Here is a 19,694-nt window from a genome sequence, read left to right as displayed (position 1 = left end):
TGTGACCAAAGTCGATTGTATTTACATGTTTATGAAGTGGAGGGTAACATTATACATCATCTGGGTTGCATCATATCGGGGTGGGGTTAACCGCACACTGCGACACAAGTTAAACCCCCTCACTTTATAGTTGCGTGTAAAACACCACAGCAACCCAATCGTAATCCTGTTTCCCTGTTTCTGTGCCTGCTGCTGCCCTCCTCCTCTCTCGCTCACGCAGCGCGCTTGTTTAACTAATTGCAGCCGCTTCGTTTCGCTCCGGGCGCGCGTCGCGGCGCAGCGTGCGCGCCAGTCTCCTCACCTGTGCCCTTTAAATGTGCATTTATATAAATGGACGTGAGAGCAGAAATGCTGCAGGATACGAGAAATGGTCAACTATTCCGATGTGTGTGAAATATAGGAAGCAGCCAGCAGCGGCTGCACCGCTTGAAAAGAAATAATATTTTTTTTTAAAGCATAAAGGTGGGCGCACAGAGAATTATGTAACACCGATCTTGTTTAGCCTATTAGTGTTAAACCCCCCCGAGGCTTTCGCCATAATATTTCCCCTTCAGTCCGATCTGTAAAAAACAATCACAGCAAACTCGTCAAGTGTTTTTTTTTTCAATAGTGAAGCTGGTTTATGATCAGTGGAAATAGAGAAGAACGGTCTACAGATGAAGGAGAAGATGAGGCGGCGCAGCAGCCTGCTGGGATGAAGCCTGGTCGCGTTTTGTACCGACAATCCACACACACCGGGCGCACGACCACGCACACACGCGCACGCACACAAACAGCCGTTGTTTAATGAATATAATGAACGCTTACCTCCGACGGCAGCCCAGAGAAAAATCGCGGCTACCAGAATTCCCATAGGACCCGAAGAAGAGAGGCTCCTGTAGGAGATAACCTTGAAATGACGGGCTGGATCCTCTTCACGCGCCCGCAGAGCTCGAGCGAGGTGGAGCTGAGCCGCGGAGCACAACCCTCTGTGCGCGAGTGTGTGTGCGAGCTCGTGCACGTGTGGGTGTCAGGTGACCCAGATCAAATCCCAGAAACTCGTGCCAGACACACACACTCAAGACGTTTGTGGCATGTTTTTTTTTGGGTTTTTTTGCTGTAAATTAACAAAAGGCTTGCAGGCAAAATCTGATTATGTTCTTGTGCTGAGATGAAATAGAACCTCAACACCGTTCAGTGTTAAAATAAGCAGAATAATTCATTAACAGGGTTCTGAAAGCATCATTCTCTCTCCTCTGGCTGTAGCGTCTCTTGTAAGAGGCCTGTAAATGTGTGTTTGACACAGTGGGTAAAATACAAATCATTTATATTTTAGTAGGTCTTTAGGGTGGCTGTATACTTTTAGTGGTGTTTGTTTCTAAATATGCAATTTCACACAATTTAATAGTAGATATTGTTAATACAAACTCGGCCTACTCATTGCACAATATGCAACATGTTGAGTTTTTCATCTGAGTACACCCAAACTTTGAATCAACATCAGAACTTTTCAGTTATATTGACAATAGCTCAGAGAATATGTTTGTTTGTTTGTTTTTTTAAATAGATGTCTGTGAAGTGTGCTTTGAATATACAGATCTTAATCCAGGATATCATCAATCCATCTTCATAGATCTTTATTCAATTCAGCATCAGGGTGGTCAATCCCAGATGACTGCGGGTGGAAAAACACGTCACCAGTCCATCACACATAGTGTGTAGACCGTAAAAGAAAAAGGGAGTACCAAGAGAAAAGTACTACACCACTGTGCGACCCAATTGAGGGTTTGTTTTGGGGGGTTTTTTTTGGACATTTTTGAGTGGTTTCTGAAATTACTACATTGTCCTTTTCCATTAGCAAACCATTTTTAAACAACAGTCATTTTCCTTGCAATTAAGTACAATTTAAGAAATCTAACAGTAGTTGAGCTCCAACTCTTCATTTTCAGCAGCAAAGCCAAACGCAGTTTTTTTTTTAGGTAAAGAAGCTCAGGGATGCAAACAAAAGGTACATGACACAAATTGAGACTTTTTACTTGCACTTCCTCTAAATCATCCAGACTCAAGGTTTTGTGAATTAATTTCCATTTTCCACACAGAGAGAGGAGAAACAGTGACAGCATGAAAACTGATCCAATTCAGTTTTACGTTCAAATCCATGAGCTTGTGTGTAATAAACATCTGATATCCAACGTCCACGCGTCAAATCCATCTTCATTAGCCATGACCTGAAGCTTTGTACACGGTTCAATCCACGAGTGTCATCTTCTCTTGGGAGCCGGTCTGAGTGGACGGCTGCGCTGGTTCGGTCCAATATATTTCAGTGGCGTATACTTTGGCTTCTCAATAACTTCCAGGCCCATATAAGGCTGCAGGGCTCGGGGGACTCGAACCGTCCCCTCCTGGCGGAAGAAAAAAAAAAAAGGTCACAGTGATGCAATGTGTCTTTCGTTTTCAAATACTTCAGCAGATACAATGACAAATGTTACATTAATCTGTTTACAAAATGAAGCATCTTTCAACTATTTTGTGTTCAGTGTTGTTTGGATCAGAAATTGAGGGTGATTTAGAGTTTTATCTACAGCCTGTTTTGCATTTTCATCGGATATCAGACCAACTTTTCATACATAGTCAAACGTGTAACTCGTCTTACTTTGGTCTGGTGAGTCTCCAGGATGGCGATAATGGTCCGGGGGATAGCACATGCCGTAGCGTTCACCTACAATGACAATGCAAAGGAGGGTGAACATTGGGAGGGTTACATAATGTAAAGCAGCAGGATGATGCAGCAGCAGCAGTGTCTGCTTCAGCTATGGCCTTACTGTGTGGGCGTACTGCAGGCTGCCGTCCTCCTGCTCATACAGGATGTTGAGACGTCTGCTCTGGTAGTCGGTGCAGTTTGATCCGCTGGAAATCTGCAGAGAGGAACCCCCCCCCCTCGGAATCAATTGACATTTAGACGAAGCCTTACGGCTTAATGTTTACAATAAGTGGACGGTCGCTGATGGATGCAGACTGGGGGCGTGTTTGTGGTTCAGTAGCTCAGGTGACAGACTGAAGGGAGTGAGGAAATGAAGCCCAACCTCTCCGTAGCCGTTTCTTCCAGGCATCCAGGCTTCTATGTCATACTTTCTGTAGGCAGGAAGACCAAGTTCCTGAGTCGGCATGTCCAGCACTCTGGGGGAATGACAAAATGGACAAAGGAACTCATGTCAATCAACAACTGAATACAAAAAAAAAAAATGAATAAAAAAAAAAAGTATGGTATTTCGCTCCAAATAAAGATAAAGCCAACCTGGGATTTGCCTGGTAGTTAACGCAGGCAAAACACAAAAAAAAAGTGTTGGCTGTTCATACTAAGCATGGTTAAAGTGCAAAATATTAAGGTTACAGATATGGAGATCTTTTGATGAGAGAAATTGAATTGAATTGCAGAGCATGAAAGCACAGTGCATGGAAACACGAATTGTTGCAGCTCATTCGGTCTATTGCAAAATGCCTATTGCGCACGTTGATATGACAATAAACTGTAACATATCGTGAAGCTCTGGTTTAGAGTAGCTGGTGGCAGCTCAGAATCAGAATCAGAATCAGAAACACGTTTGTTTTACACGTGGAGGGAAAAAAGAAATGTGTGCAAAGTGACCTGTAGTGGAGTTCCAGTGCAGAAAACAGCTCTTTTTGTAAAGAGACAAACTCTTCCAGCAGCTGAGTGCTTTCTTCTCCCGTCTCATCTGCCGTCACTCCAAACATCTCCACCTGAGGACACAAACACACACGTGACGAATCATGTGGGAGGGGCGAAAGCACCGACGTGTTGATGTGATCGTGACCTTATTGAAGTGATGAACTCGGTAGAGTCCCCACGTCTCTCTGCCCGTGTCCGTCTCCGCTCGGTAGCATGTGCTGCTGCAAACCGTCCTGCGGTGAGACAACGCAGCCCGACGTCAGCTGTGAAATCCCCTCAGCAGAAAGATTCTACATGGACCAAAGAAATGGAGAGAGTGGTGCCCCCTAACCTGACAGGCAGGTCCTTCCAGTTGACTGCATGATCCATGAAATAACCTGAGGCAGAGACACACACTTACTTGAGTCATTACAGGGCCAATGCATGCACGAGTGTCGCTCAAATAGAGGAGCCCAACTACTAATCGAATTCTCATCGTGCGCTCAGACAACGTGACGGAGCGTCACCTGCTACGCCCACTTCTCCTGTTCCGGCCAGGTGGAGGTCTGTGAAGCGAGCCGGGTTCAGGGAGTAGACCTGAGAGCGATGGGCGTTTGGCTGCATCCCACAACCCTCCTGCAGACGATCCAAACACAGCGAGTGAGCGAAAACCAACTTTCATGTCACTTTTTGCTGCATTGTTTACTTAATGGGCATCACTTATCAATAAAGATCTCATCTTGTGAAAGGAGGAATAAAGGCACATTTGCATATCATTTACTTAGTATACGTGTGAGTACAAGAGCCATTTCACTATTTATTTATTTTTTTACTTTGTGATATCAAAGCATTGGTTTTATTATGTACCTTCTGAAAAGAGAATCAGTTTTTATAATAATGGGTCCAAATTAAAACAATCAATAAAAACATTGGATTTTCAGAAAATAGTTTGGGATACTGTGCTTTTGAGTTTCACGGTTTCTTAACGGTGGAATTACCATAGATAATCAGTTCATGAGTAATCATTCTAAAATACAATATTTCTGAAATTGAATAATTTTGAATTGAATAATTGGAAAAATGTAGATCGTGAAACTTGAGAGTAAAATATAAAAAAAAAAAAAATGTGTGCAAAATGTGAAACATTTGAGTCCTTGCTACTCACAAACACAACCCCTCTCAGCATGTCGGGCACAACCATGGGGATGAAACCCTGGATAAAACAAGGGGAACACTTTGGTTTGACTTTTCCAAAATGAAAGTTGCATTTTTTTTTTCCCCCACACGTTATCTCCAAGGCAAGCACACCCTTCGCTGCAGGGTGTCCAAGGCAAAGTTGAGGAGAGCTGTTTGAAGTCTGGCGCCGGCGTCCCTCAGGTAGTACGACCTGTGGCCCGAGACATGAGCCAGATGTCTGCAGAGGAGCAAAGGAACAAATCCACATTCGTGTCCAATATAGTGTCTGAAAGGGGCTAAAGGGCATCCAAAAAGGTAGTTAAATAAATAACAACAACCAGAGTGTTTGTTACCTCTGCCTGATGAGGCCCAACTTCTCCCCTAACTCCAGGTGGCCTCTGGGCTTAAAATCAAACTCTACCACAAAGACAATCGGGCATTTTTTAACATGGTAGAGATGACACCAGAGTCATAGTAAGTTATAAACACTTTAAGACGCATCGGTCACCTGGTTTCACTCCGACCAGCTCCACCACCCGGGCCTGGCTCTCGTCTCCAACTGGCTGAGGAAAAGAAGAAGAAGGAAAAAAAAGAAGACACACTTTACCACGTAAATGTCAGAGGGAATGGTTAGTCCTGTTGCCGAGGACACAGTGGGAGTGTGCAGTCTGTCCTCACCACGTCGGGGTGTGCTGTATTTGGCAGCCTCAGCGCTCGGCTGTAATGCTCCTCCTCCAGCTCAGTCTCTCGGAGACCAAGCTCGCTCAGCTTGGTGCGGATCTCTCGACCCCTCTGCAGAGCCTGAGCGTACTCTGGAACCTGCAAGACAAACAACAGGCCTCAAAAAGAATCTTCCCCAAAGAAATGAGAGGCAAATGACTGATTCAATAAGGAGGCGGGGTGAAGTTAGACTCACATTGGGAAGGGCTTTTTTGTCTTTGTTTTTCTGTAAGAAAATGATCACAGTTATAGAAATAGTGTTTTTTTTTTTTTTTTATATATCTGAGACAACATAAGACATGACTGAAAATTGACAAGATTAAGATGTTTGCAGTACAATTCTACCCTCATTGCCTCCCGACTTACCACCAAGACTTTCACTGTGTCACTGATGCGTTTCCTCTCCGTCTCCAGCTCAGAGACAGTGGACCTGACGGCCTGCAGCTCCTGCCACACGTAAACCTAACAACACACAGACACACTATGAAGCACCCACTATTTGCTTCGTTTTTCTTCACATCTGTTGTGAATAATTACCGGTACTTAATGTTCCACTAAAAATTCCACTTTTTAATAGTAAAATTTCGATGATGAATTTTCAAGTCAGTCGTCTTGTATTTGTGGTAAAGTTATCACCATGAGCTCGATTTTAGTACTTCATCTGTTGGTGTCGGACCTGCAGGGTGTGACTTCCTGAATAATCAAGTAATTCCCTGTTAATAGAGGGCTGACTGGGTTTCTGACTCGTGTCTTTGGGATACTGATTCAAAATTAATCACATGCATGAATTTATATGTGCAGGTAATATTGCCTGTAAAGTGAAATAAACTACCATAAAGTATGGTACAGTAATAATGTTTTATACAATATGAACAGGGAGTTAATATTACATATGCAATTAGGCAGAAATTAATGTAATTTACACATAATCTGCAGAAATTAAAAAAATGTCCAAGTGTGCAATAATGATAATGAAGTGACTTAAAGGTGCTGATCCGGGGAGCGTGTGTGATTATAAACGTTTTTATGTAGTCTAAAGACTAGATCAGCTCGTATTCACACTGTGTAATTAGACAGAATGTGAAAAAAAGCAAAAAAAATCGCATAATTTTATTGAGTTGATTTATGCAGTATAATGTTGCTGCCTTACAATCTTCCGGACGTCGTCCCCTCGCAGCTCTCCCTTCCTGTTCTCCACATCACGGATGACTTTGTCGGTCTCCTCACACACCGCCGTCATGTCCAGCTCCGGCTTGTCACTGTAGCCCTCTCGGACGTGCTCCAACAGGCTGCTCCGGGCTTCATGTGAGAAACGATGCGGGACGAAGGGGATCGTGCTCGGAGGTGGTCTGAGACACTGACCGGAGACTGGTTTTAACACAGTGAGAGCAAAGCCTCCGAGTCTCCCAGCCGTGCTCATGAAGGTCGCCATGTTTTTTTTCTTGTCATCGATGTCGCGTTCAAGGACGGTCGGAATTATTGGTGCTCATATAGACACAAGAATACACATATATAAACCCTTTGTAGAATAAATCTATATTTTATGAAAACGCACACACACACATATGGATTTAATGGGTTTTTTTCATGGCCTTCTATGTCTGCAATAAAGATGATGATGATGAAATACATCAATTTCTTTCATAGGCCTATTTTTGATGTTTCCTTATTAGGCTGAAATGCGTACAATTTGCTCGTTTGAATTCTGTATACATACCGAATATACAATTACAGAGCCACGTTTAAATTCAAGCTTTGGGAATATCAATATTATTTTCTATTTACTATATACACGTGATTAATTTCTGCTAATCCATAGAATTAGTTTAGCGGAGGGGTAATTTCCCAGTGCACCGAAACCACTCAAACAATCGTCACGAGCCAAAGGTCAGCCAATCAGAGGAGCGGAAGTTTAACGTTGCGGTAATCCGGTTCTGACATGACAAGTGCGGCCGACTGAAGCACAACTCAGTCTTGGTTCTCAGTGCCGCACGCCGCACAAACTGCTCTCCACGCCGCAGAGCTGGACGCCTGTCCCCGGTGCCATGGTGGACTGACGCGTGTTACGTCTAAACGCGAAGGGAAATTGCTTCTTTGTGAGCTAGTTTTGGTCCGTCAGTGGGTGACGGTGGCGGCGGCGGCGGCAGTGATGGTGTGCGCCGGGCCGGGTGAGCAGAGAGGAGCCTGACGCTTCTCCACCGCAGGCCGTGACGACCCGGGGGACGAGCCAATGCGTGCGGGGTTCTGATTGAAGCCGGGGGCTGCCTGGGTACAGTTAGCCTGCTTCACCAATTCCCGTTGAAAGTGAGACCCAACCAGCCTTCACGGTGGAAACGAGAAGAAGAGCAAAGGTGATGACGGCTGAAATGCATCCCACCAGAACCGAACCGAACCAAAACACTCGGCAGTAAAACTGTGATCTGTCACTCACTGTGCACAGTCTCTTCTTCAGGGGTTGTAAAGGAACTATCACGTTGACACCCCTGATCAGGATATCTGTATGAATCTTTGACACAGGGGTCAAGTTGTCCTGCACAAAGGCACCAACTTTGAACTAAAAACACAATGTTTTCTCAGAGATAAGTGTTATCTGGGTCATTCACGTCACAAGATAAGCTTCTATTTATAACACAAGGCAGTGGCTCTGTACAGATGTGTGTGTGTGAAAAATTATGTGTTTGCTGTATTTTCCACATATAAAAGGCGTGTTTGTATTTGTCTTTGTGTGTGTTTGTGTTTGGATCCTCCAGATGAACGCCGTGCGTGGGGGCACAGTTACCTGGCGTCCCCAGCCATGGCAGGACGGGGACGGCGGAGGAGGGGAGCCCTTGTCAGACAGCGACTCGGAGGAGGAGGACTTCCCTGACGACAGCACCACCCCGCTTGGGGACTACATAACTCATGGTGAGACCGAAAAAGAACGAGGCCAGGCTCTTTCGGCGTCTGCGCCGAAAAAACCCTGCTCCGTCTACATCATCTCCCCGCCTGTCCTTTTTGTTTGCGACTTCCAGGACTGAAGCAGCTCCTCGATGCTCAGCAGCTGTGTGACGTCACTCTGCTGGTTGAGGGAAAGAAGTTCATGTGTCACAGGTAGGACCTTCATCCGTCATCTGTTTTGCATGCTCCTTCAACCAACTTGAGATTGCAGGCCACAAAAGCCAAATCAAAATTGCTTATCAAAGGCAGAGTACTCTGTGTAAATAACAGGAACGCCTCTTTAGTAAATCCAAGAATGTTGCACAACATCCATCCCATCCTTAACCAGATACCCACTCGGTGCATATAAAACCGCTTCCCTGTGCAGTTGTCAACCTGCGTTGCCTCGAGGGTGACAAGGCAGGATGTTACAGGACCGTCTTCGCTGTCCTGCACTGTCTCAAAAAGTCCACTTTACTGTTGAGCTATCGTATATGTGTACTCCCTCAAAACGTTCATGGCATATAAGCTCCAAGTTGGTGCAATCTCGACCGGGATGAGGTGTGTGGATGAGCTGTTTTCCCGTGTCGGCTACAGCAGAAAGCAGCCGGCACACTCAAGCCTACATGGCAATTTACAAACACGTGGACTTGTAGTCACAGTTGCAACTGGGTACAACATCATTCAGGTCTCTGTAATGCAAACTTAAATGCTGTGGAAGTTGAGCCCTCAGCGTTTCTCTTGTTGAAAGCCATTCACAGTTCAAGAGCCACTTCTTCCGAGTGCAGATGAAAAGGGAAACATGAAGCAATGGGAATTGTACAAAAGTTTTCTCTTTTATTTATTTATTTATTTCCGTCTTCAGAGTCCTCTTGGCAGCCGTGAGCCCGTACTTCCGGGCCATGTTCACCAGCCCTCTGGTGGAGTCCCGCCTTACAGAGATCCGACTGGAGGAGGTGACGCCGTCCGTCATGGAGACGGTCATCCAGTTTGTGTACACCGGCGAGGCGGGGCTCTCTCTGGACACAGCCGAGGACCTTTTCGTGGCTGCCAATCGCCTCCAGGTCATGCCCCTCCAGGACCTCTGCTCCAGGTGAAAATAACGTCTCTCACTCCCAAACTCCCAAAGGTCACGTGAATTGGTTTTATTTCAAAATGATGTTTTTCCCAAACCTTTCTTCTTTTTGCTGTCCCGTCTTCCCCCATCGCTTGTATTCCACCCAGGTTTCTGTTCGAGCACCTGTCGGTGGAGAACTGCCTGGGGATGTACTCTCTGGCTCGCTCTCATCACGACCAGCTGCTCCTGCGTGCCTCCCTGCGGCTGGTCGCGCAGCACTTCCCCCGGGTGGCCCGGCAGAAGGACTTCCTCCTGCTGGACCACGGCACCCTGGGCAGCCTCCTGAGCTCCGACCGCCTGGGCGTGGACTCCGAGGCGGAGGTCTACGACGCCGCGCGCCGTTGGGCGGAGCACCAACCTTTGGATCGCTACGCCCACATGCCGGCGCTTCTTCACCACCTGCGCCCGGGGCTGCTGTCCCAAGAAGAGAGCCGGAGACTGAGCCAGGAGCTGGGACCCGCCGCGGCCGGAGAAGGCCTCGGGGGGCCGCTGAGGCCACGAGAGGGGATGTTTGAGAAAAAAATAGTCTGCGTGGACTTGATCCCCCGGGAAGAGGAAGATTTGGCTGTGAGGGACTACACCGTGGACTGCTTTGACCCTCGGACAGGAAAGTGGGAGAAGCTGGCGGCGCTGGGGTCACTTGTCAGTCCCGGCTGCACAGCTGTGGGTGACAGGCTGTTCGTAGCGGGCGGGATCCTTCGGACCGGCTCGGTGTCCGCCGGCGTGCACGAATATGACGCCGTGTTGGACCGATGGATAGAGCGGCCCTCGATGATCCAGCCCCGGGCGATGCTCGGCCTGCTGGGCTGCGGAGAGTCACTTTTTGCGTTGGGTGGCAGCAACCGCTCGGCTCTGCTGGACTCCAGCGAGACCCTGGAGCTGACCACGCTGCAGTGGGGTCCCGGGCCTCGGTTGCCACTCCCATTGCGTGCTTTTGCCTGCGCGGCGCTGCGCGGGCGACTGTACCTCCTGGGAGGCACCACACTGGAGCAGAACCGAGCCGTGGTTCACTCGGGTGTGCTCATCTATCACACACTGACGGACTGCTGGACACGCGTGGCGTTGGACTCCGGTGCAACCTGCCTGGCTGGAGGGGTGGCAGTACGCGGGGGTGTCTGCGCAATCGGAGGGTACATGAGGGATACCACCAAGTTCCTGGACGGTAACTTCACCAACCTGGAGACTTTAGACGCGACCGGACGCGTCCTGTTCTTCCGAGAGGGCCGGGGCTCGGCCGTGGAGAGGGAGGTGACCGGGGGGGGTGTGATGGTCAGCACGGAGCAGCGGGGCAGCGCGGGGGGCGGAAGCGACCGGGCGCCGAGCCCGGTCGTCTTCCCCGGTTTGCCCCGGCGGATCGCGGCTGGAGGCGTGGCCAGGTGGAAAAGGAGGATTTACGTGCTGGGCGGCGAAAACGGGTCGCGGTTTTACGACAGTGTGTACTGCTGGAAACCCGGCTGGCGCAGCTGGGTCCAGAGGAGGGAGAAACTCCCCGGGGACACCGGGGGGGTGAGCCAGTTTGGGTGTACCACTCTGAAATTTCCTAAAAAACACATTTTATCCAGACTGAGACTAGCCAAAGAAAACTGCAAGAAGACCACTGAGTAACTCAAACCAGCACACGTGAAGCCGACGAGACACAAACGAGTCCTGAGGGGTTGGTTTCGAAATGCCAACGTTTGAAACAAGGTCACATGGGGGAAAATACCCTTTTCTACAACCCCAGCACAACCACCAAGCAGGCCTATAACAGACTGGATCTTGCGAACGCATGATTTGTAGCTGTGGTTACATGGACTTCAAAGTCGTCAGATTGCAATCGAGTATTGTAAACATTAACTATCAGGTCAGGTCCATGCTGTCAGATTAAACTCACGATAGGATCAGAAGAGGTCCTGTAACAGTTTATGTTAAATCAGAGGTCGGTGAAAACCGCACATCGAGTTGCTTCCCCTGTCAAAGCTTTGTGCACATATCTGTGACGTGAAGCGTCTCCGCTCGACACTTTAAATACAGTGCTGTGACAAGAACGTCGGTGGTAAAGCACAATCGGTCCGTAGAAGAAACGACGCTGACAAGAAAAGAAAAAAAAAGGTTTAATTAATCTACTTGGTAGATGAACACTGACTTATGGCCAACATCACAGTGCAAAGCATTCTGGGTTTTATTCACTGACTGAATCACGTGATCTTCTCGGTGGATAATAACTCGCATGTCAACGTGATCACTTCCCTCGGTGTTGAAGGAAAGACAATCTGAAAGCGCTGGTCCAGACATGTAAATGCAGCTACGGAGGATCAAACAGGCAGAAAGTAGGCGGAGCTCTGATCGGCTCGAGGGTCGGACGACACGCACCTGAATGTAACCTCAACCACTGTCGGTAGGAAAAGTAAAGCTCCTTGATTTGATCGGTTTTCACCGTCGCAATGAGCTTTTTGTCGATGTTCTACACTTGTTCTGATGTTTGGGAATCTCTTAATGCTGTGAATCTTTTCGGGCAGCCTCCAGTGTTCGACTCAAAGTCACTGGTACCACGGAATGCTCTTCTTTATCTCCACAAACCAATTTTGCTTGAGAGGAAACACATGATTGAAAACATTTGTAATAAACCCACTGGCTTGTAACGGTTCTCTCTTGTTTCTTTGATCAACGATTTTCTATAAATACTGAAACTTGTCAGAGGTGCAAAATGTAAATATAGAAAGATGTAAAAGATCATTTTAATCAATTATGATGGATAGAGAGCCTCTCATTGATGAAACCCGATTGCTTTTGAAGTTAGCTTCTCAAAACCAGTCAGAATTTGTATTAATGCAATCACACACAACCACTCACCCTACCACACACACACATCCCTGAGACCTTATTTGAATTTTTTTTTTTTTTAATGGCAAAAGTTTCTGACAAGTGCTGCATCATTAAGCATTAAACACAAATTAAACTAGCAGTAGCAGCAATCTGGCCTGGATGAGGATCCAACAATGAGGACAGCAGTAAGTCACAGTGACTCCATCTTCCTAAAATTGGACAAAGGTGAGGTGAAGGTGGCTTTTCACGGCTCTCCATGAGGATGTAAAGAGCCGAGAGCCGCGTTGAAACATCCATCAATCTGGAATCTCCACAGATTTCCAGTTGCTTTGTCTGTGCCTCCGTACCTGCCTTCATATCGGTCCTTCTCAAGCATAAACAAGACCTTTGCACAGTTGATCATTCTTGTATTCAAAAATATGAACTGTACAACCTTACTGTGTGATTGAAGGATATTCGAGGATTCACTAATATTATACTTTTGTAACTTCACAGTCCATTAAAATAATAAACATGACAGGCAAAAATCAGACATAATTGACCATATATAGCTTTGTTTCTTAAGTGTTTCTGTTTCCAATTATACAATCTTGTTTCCACATCCTACACATTACTGCATCCTATTGTCTCACAATAAAAAAAAAACGTCGGAACACATTGGGCATAGCTTGAGTTTCAAAGGGAAAACACTGTTGCTTGCACTAGACTCATTGTGTAAATATAGTCAAATTTCTTCATTATTATTTAAGAAGTTCAGTGTGGTCACTTAGCCAATACATAGTTAATCTCTTTACATCTTCATTTGATGGACTGTCAATGTAGATGTAAAGAGATTTGAAGTCATTTATACATCACAACAAAATAGCATAATTTAAATTAGATTGAAAATTTGAGGCCAAAGACAGCAGTTACTTTAAAGCACGAGAAAAGAAAAAAAGATAAGTGTCTGTTCTTGAAAGCTCACATGACGGACGGGCCATTTGTCATCATGCACTGTTAATAATTAGTCTATAATGTAGAAACGGTTGAATGCACCGCGGGCAAAGTTCCCATCATGACCCCCCCCCCAAAAAAAGAAGAAAACCCAGCAAACTCGGAGCCCAGGCTGCTATTAGGAGTGACGCTTCACACAAATCTTGTGTAGGAGGAAGATTTAATCAAGTTTGATTTCAGGTAGAAGAGATGGAGGGCCTCTCATCGGACAAGTTGAGTGTCAAAAACCCAGCAGACATCACTGTCATTGTTGGATATTTCATCCTGGTGATTTGTGTCGGCATTTGGGTAAGTTCCCCTGAAACAGAGGGAATGATGGAGTTATTGTGTTGAACTTGCCCTGAGTCTGTGTTGCAGTCCATGTTTCGGGGCAATCGTGGAACGGTCGGGGGGTATTTCCTGGCAGGCCGCACCATGACCTGGTGGCCGGTGAGTTCGTGTGTTAAAAAGTCATGAACTGTTAAGTTGTTTATGGGAGGACGTTTGTTGCTTCTCTGGCTTCACGGTGAGGAGATTCTCGGTTTGATTCCAGGCTGAGGAGCAGTTTTGTTTGGTGTTAGATGAATTGATGAATCCGGTCAACAGCAGACATTTCACTGGTTTAGTGTAATTAGTACGACTGGAAATTAATGAACTCAATGTGATTAGGGATAGATATCACTTGGAATATGTTCACGGGATCAAGACAGTGATGTTGGTGTCAAATGACTTGCATTTGCTCCCGAGAAGACCAGTTCAGAAAAGAGAAGTGAGCCCAGCAGTCTACTTTTTTTGGGATAAATAATTGTTTTTATACTAAGAATTTTGAGCTGCTGTTCCAGTGAATCCACGGACAATGAAAATAATGAAAGTATTCTACTCACCACTCTTTATTGTTTTTCATTTTTTTAAAGAAGGAAAAGTTACAGAACAGATTTTTGTTGTAATATTTAAGACATGTTTCCAAAAAAAATCAGAAAACAAAAAAAAAAAACAATCCACAAAAGACAAGAGATGCATATATTATTGCCTTATTAAGAATAAATAATTCGGGGCGTGATGTTTCTTCTATCCAGCACAATGTTCTTTTCACAGGTTGGGGCGTCTCTGTTTGCCAGCAACATTGGCAGTGCTCACTTTGTGGGCCTGGCAGGTACCGGGGCAGCGAGCGGCATCGCTGTTGGAGGTTTCGAGTGGATGGTAAGTCACATTATTTATTCAACCTCACCCCCACGTGCAGTCAGTGACAAGAAAGAGCGTTTAAATGTTACCGTGGTCTCTTCAAACCACATATCAGGCTCTGTTCATCGTGCTGCTGCTGGGCTGGCTCTTTGTGCCCGTCTACCTCACAGCTGGCGTAAGAAATCCTGCTCTTCAAAACATTTCACTTCACTGCGAGAGCAAAACGGTTTCACTAACGTGGGGAGACGCTGTGCCTTGCCAGGTGATCACCATGCCCCAGTACCTGAAGAAGAGGTTTGGTGGGAGGAGAATCAGCCTCTACCTCTCCGTCATCTCTCTCTTTCTCTACATTTTCACCAAAATCTCGGTGAGTCTCTGAGGGTAAATAAAAAAAAAAAAAAGCAATCGTATTGTATTTCTTTCTTCATCCGCTCACTTCCTCTGGGTCTCTCACCAGGTGGACATGTTCTCTGGAGCTGTGTTCATCCAGCAAGCTTTAGGCTTCAACATCTATGTGGCTGTCATCTCCCTTTTGTCAGTAACAGCCTTGTACACAGTCACAGGTACGTATGTGTGCATGAATGTGTTATTTCTTTATACAAATTCCCAAAACTTTTCCAATTTCATAATTTTCAGGGTAGTTTATTTAGAGTCACTTGAAGTTGAATCAAAGTTGCCTCATAATTTTAATAAATTCCAAAATACGACGGCCCTGAATGACTGGAAAATTAACTTGTATGACAAAATAATATGTTTAACTGAAGACACAAATTCAGATTCGGAACTATTGCAGAAATGATACAAAATGATACAAAAAAAATCATCTTTAGAATGAAGTAATGATGGAAATAAAGCTTCTCCTGTATTGGGAATCTCTCTGAAAAAATTTGAAAATAAAATGATATGAATGAGATAAGGGGAGGTTTTGATTATGATTGAATTCATCATTGTGTATTAGATTTATACAATCAAATAATCTTATTTAGACTTAAAACAAATCTAGATTATGTCCAGCTGTGGAGATTATTGTGATAAACAATGTAATAATGTAACATTGTTCAGATGAAATTTTAAAAATACATCATACGAAAAATTTGAAAGAAGCAACAGATTGTTTTTGTGGGATTGTATTTTCGGGTAGGATTCATGACACAAGTGACGTTTATTCAGTTTTCTTTATCTTGCTGGAAGATGTCTTCAGAGGCTGTTAACAGAATCAATAACGTAATCTGGGGACTGGAGAAAAAATAAACAAAAACGCAGGACATTAGGAGATGAGTTCACAGTTTAAAAGACAAAGGTAAAGACGGGAAACAAAGGATTAACTTGCTAACAAGCTTTAATCCTTGACTTAAAGTGATTATATCTGAGGCCCTGTTGCTTTGAAAATCAGATAATTTTCATATCATTTGATGTGTGTGTATCTGAAGTTGTGTCTGTTTGTAGGCGGTCTGGCTGCACTGATGTACACTGACACCATTCAGACCTTCGTCATCATCACAGGAGCCTTCATCCTCACCATCTACTGTAAGTCCCACTGTTACAGGCAACACGCTTCCCTTTTTACAGACATGGTTCATTTATGGGGTTTTTTTGTGTGGTGGTTTCACCTCCTCCCCAGAACAGGTCAGAGGTTAGCCAGGTTTAGTAATCATTGATTTCACTGCAGAGGTGGACAATGTGTTGACACTGCAGAAAAATGTGAAACTCAACAGTATCTACCCTTTAACACTGTATTTGATTATAATATAAAAAGGTCATGCAATAAGAAAGAAAGAAAGAAAGAAAGAAAGAAAGAAAGAAAGAAAGAAAGAAAGAAAAGATATCAACACACAGTATCACTAGTGGAGCAAATTCTTCATATCAGGGAGGAGGCGGACCCGATTGCTATATCAACATAAATCTAATTTGAGCAGGAGAGATAAAAGACTTTTACAATTTTCGGTAAACTTTACTTGAGTTGATAATTTTTTTTCCGTGAACACATTTTACTTTTGCTACCTGCATTTGAAAACAAATATCTGTACTTTCCACTTCTTCAAACTGGCTTATGAAGTATTTCAATCTCTCTGAAGATGATTCAGATCAAACCAGGTGAGAGTAATGATTATTCATACTGAAGCGGCAGAAGGTGAACAATTCAACAGCGATCTATGTTTGTCTCGTATCAAATAATAATATGGTTTTTGATTCAAAATGATGATACAGGCTAAATAATGACCTGTGTCACTGTTAATGATTAAACTGTCACATCCATAGTCTTACAATGACTATCGTTAATGATAGATTCATGGTCACATGAGGATGGCTCTGAAGGCAAAACATTATATTTTTTAACCTTCATACCTGAGTAGATCTTACAATTTCTTCTTTTTATCCTTCTATTTAAATGACGTATAAACGTGACTTATAACCTAATAAAATAATAATAAAGCCTCTTTTGTCTCACCCATATTTCTAGCATTCACTGAAGTCGGGGGCTACAGTGGTCTGCTCAATAAATACAACACAGCCACACCGAGTAACTTCACATCACTGGATCCCCATCGTTACAATATCTCGTCCGACTGTTACACCCCCCGACTGGACGCCTTCAATCTGCTTAGGGACGCCACCACAGGGGACCTGCCCTGGCCGGGGCTTCTGTTGGGGTCTTCAATATCAGGGATCTGGTACTGGTGTACGGACCAGGTGAATCTCCCGTCCTCTTCTTTGAATGCACTAAGCTTTTCAACAAAAACGTATGTGTTTGTTTTGGCGTCTGATGAAATGAAATAATCTTCTGCGCCGTTCTATGCCCGTGTGTTTCATCAGGTGATCGTCCAGCGGTGCCTTGCTGCGCGCAGCATCACCCACGTGAAGGCCGGATGCATTCTGTGTGGCTACCTCAAAGTACTGCCAATGTTCCTGATGGTGTTCCCTGGTATGATCAGCAGGGTCCTGTACCCAGGTCTGTGGCTCGTCTCATCAAACCCTGTAAGATCCATCCTGACTCAAGTTCAAATCAGCATCTAAATCTAACTACAAGCTGCAGACACCAATCTGATGAGGCTGCTCGCTTTATTATTAAGCCACACTGTCACCAAACTTTAGTGTGAAAGTGAGTGTGTGGTTGTCTCTCTCTGTATTTCCGTTGTGGTGGACCATGACTGGATGAGGGTGTACCCTGCCTTCACTCTAAGTTAGCTAGGATTGGCTCCAGTTCACTGTGAGCCTGACCTGCAAAGAAAAAGCAGTACAGAAGATGGATGGATGGAATGCAGATGTGCAATGTTTTCCATCCACCGACAGATGAGGTGGGCTGTGTGGTCCCTGAGGAGTGTCAGAGGGTGTGCGGAACTGAAGTGGGTTGCTCAAACATTGCTTACCCTAAACTGGTGGTGTCAGTCTTGCCCAGTGGTACGTTTGAACTTAGTTTTACCTCACCTTGTACCTGACCTTCCTGGAGATCCCTAACCTCTCGACTCCTCCACATCTGTCTCTCGGTCCAGGTTTGCGAGGCCTGATGCTGGCTGTGATGCTGGCAGCTCTCATGTCCTCATTGGCCTCCGTCTTTAACAGCAGCAGCACCTTGTTCACCATGGACATCTGGACCCGAATCAGATCACAGGCCAGCGACAGTGAACTCCTCATCGTGGGCAGGTGAACGGAGCGAGCATCGGAAAGAGGAAGCACCTGTTCTTTAGAAAACATTCAACATGTCAAGACAAGTCAAGACAGTGTAATATCTGTTAATTAAGTGTGGCCAATCAAATGCCCGTAAGATCTCGATACCACGGCTTCTTTGCCATTTCGATGTTCTCTCCTCCAGAGTCTGGGTTCTGTGCATCGTGGCCATCAGTATCTGCTGGATCCCGATAGTGCAGGCAGCTCAGAGCGGTCAGCTGTTTGATTACATCCAGGCGGTCTCCAGCTACCTGGCTCCCCCCATCGCGTCCGTGTTCTTGCTGGCTGTGTTCGTGAAGAGGGTCAATGAGATGGTGAGGCGGCACCCGGACACGTGTTGATTTAAGGTCATTTGTGACGTGTGAATTGTCGCCTTCAGGGAGCCTTCTGGGGCCTGATCGGTGGTCTGATGATGGGTCTGTGTAGGATGGTGCCCGAGTTCTGGTTCGGCACCGGCAGCTGCATTTTCCCCTCCAGCTGCCCTTTCTTGGTGTGCGGGATCCACTACCTCTACTTCGCCGTCATCCTCTTCCTGTCCACGTCGGCGCTGGTGCTGCTGGTCAGCCTCTGTACGGAACCCATCGAAGAGCAGCATGTACGTGACGCCCACACTCACAGGTAGCCTGAAGACAAACTGGACAAAGACCTCATCAGGTCAAGGTCCGCCTTTCGTTGCAGCTCCACCGTCTGGTGTTCAGTCTTCGTCATTCCAAGGAAGAGAGGAAAGACTTGGACTTTGAGCAGGAGGAAAGCAGGAGGAGAGCCAGGACAGACGCTCGGGAAAGGAAGAGACAGAAACACAGCAGTGACGCTTGTAAGTAAGACGGGAAATCATTACACACAAATAAAACATACTCAGTTTTTTTTTCCTTTTTCAGTGGTTGCGGAGCAAGAAAAGTCCACCATCCGTCGGATGATTGGCCGTCTCTGTGGCCAGGGTGGTTCCTCCCAGTCCTCCGAAGTAAAAGAAGAACCCGAGGCCTTTGAGAAGATGCCAGACATCAGAGAGCGTCCTGTGTGGAGGCGTGTTGTGGATGCTAACGTCATCATCATGATGTCTGTCGCTGTGTTTCTGTGGGGATTCTACGCCTGATGTTCCCTCTCCATCCTCGTGGACGTCTCATCTGATTTACTTGATGAGATGCAGCTGAATCTTTAGCTGATGGTTAAATACGATGCAGTGTCACCATCTATTGGTGATGACCTGTTACTGCAAATATAATTTTCCTGAATCAAGTTGTGGGGAAAAAAACAGTCAAGAGTCTGACATGAAGTAATGTTCCACTCTTACATTTACCTGCTGTTAAAGAGCAGGGCAGTCGAGAAATGATATATTTTATCAGGTTAGGAAACCATTACTGTATATGGTTTCATGTTGATTTGATCACGAGTCAATCCTAAAAGGTGCGCGAGGATGAAATTATTGCACGGATGTAAACCCAATAAAGGTTCAGATAGCTACACAATTTCTTTTCAGAGCTTTTTATGACTTCA

The 19,694-nt window shown here is 45.5% G+C and overlaps 3 protein-coding genes across 3 annotated transcripts; 2 read left to right on the top strand and 1 right to left on the bottom strand.

Annotated features, from left to right (window-relative positions):
* Positions 1-1,668: 1,668 nt before the first annotated feature.
* On the bottom strand, positions 1,669-6,974 carry sars2 (seryl-tRNA synthetase 2, mitochondrial; the record flags this gene model as incomplete). The annotated part of the gene is made up of 16 exons (XM_080510571.1): positions 1,669-2,381; positions 2,633-2,698; positions 2,802-2,894; positions 3,063-3,156; positions 3,626-3,738; positions 3,813-3,900; positions 3,999-4,044; positions 4,174-4,282; positions 4,812-4,859; positions 4,955-5,060; positions 5,176-5,239; positions 5,331-5,385; positions 5,501-5,641; positions 5,739-5,768; positions 5,909-6,004; positions 6,693-6,974. 16 exons carry the CDS (start codon positions 6,972-6,974, stop codon positions 2,241-2,243), a joined length of 1,572 nt encoding a protein of 523 aa, XP_080366697.1. The 3' UTR covers positions 1,669-2,240.
* A 612-nt stretch (positions 6,975-7,586) lies between these two features.
* Positions 7,587-12,153, top strand: LOC308142629 (kelch repeat and BTB domain-containing protein 8). Its single transcript, XM_080513137.1, has 5 exons — positions 7,587-7,893; positions 8,293-8,446; positions 8,554-8,632; positions 9,324-9,551; positions 9,683-12,153. The coding sequence occupies exons 2-5, from the start codon at positions 8,293-8,295 to the stop codon at positions 11,178-11,180; spliced, it is 1,959 nt and encodes a 652-aa protein (XP_080369263.1). The 5' UTR covers positions 7,587-7,893; the 3' UTR covers positions 11,181-12,153.
* A 1,619-nt stretch (positions 12,154-13,772) lies between these two features.
* Positions 13,773-19,293, top strand: slc5a2 (solute carrier family 5 member 2; the record flags this gene model as incomplete). The annotated part of the gene is made up of 14 exons (XM_080510561.1): positions 13,773-13,802; positions 14,448-14,552; positions 14,650-14,709; positions 14,797-14,901; positions 14,992-15,097; positions 15,981-16,061; positions 16,996-17,225; positions 17,349-17,484; positions 17,826-17,933; positions 18,026-18,176; positions 18,346-18,514; positions 18,580-18,795; positions 18,879-19,014; positions 19,079-19,293. The coding sequence occupies exons 1-14, from the start codon at positions 13,788-13,790 to the stop codon at positions 19,291-19,293; spliced, it is 1,833 nt and encodes a 610-aa protein (XP_080366687.1). The 5' UTR covers positions 13,773-13,787.
* Positions 19,294-19,694: the final 401 nt, after the last annotated feature.

The sequence above is a fragment of the Blennius ocellaris genome, assembly GCF_963422515.1.
Source record: "Blennius ocellaris genome assembly, chromosome: 2".
Lineage (NCBI taxonomy): Eukaryota > Metazoa > Chordata > Actinopteri > Blenniiformes > Blenniidae > Blennius > Blennius ocellaris.
This window is presented reverse-complemented; position numbering and strand designations above follow the sequence as displayed.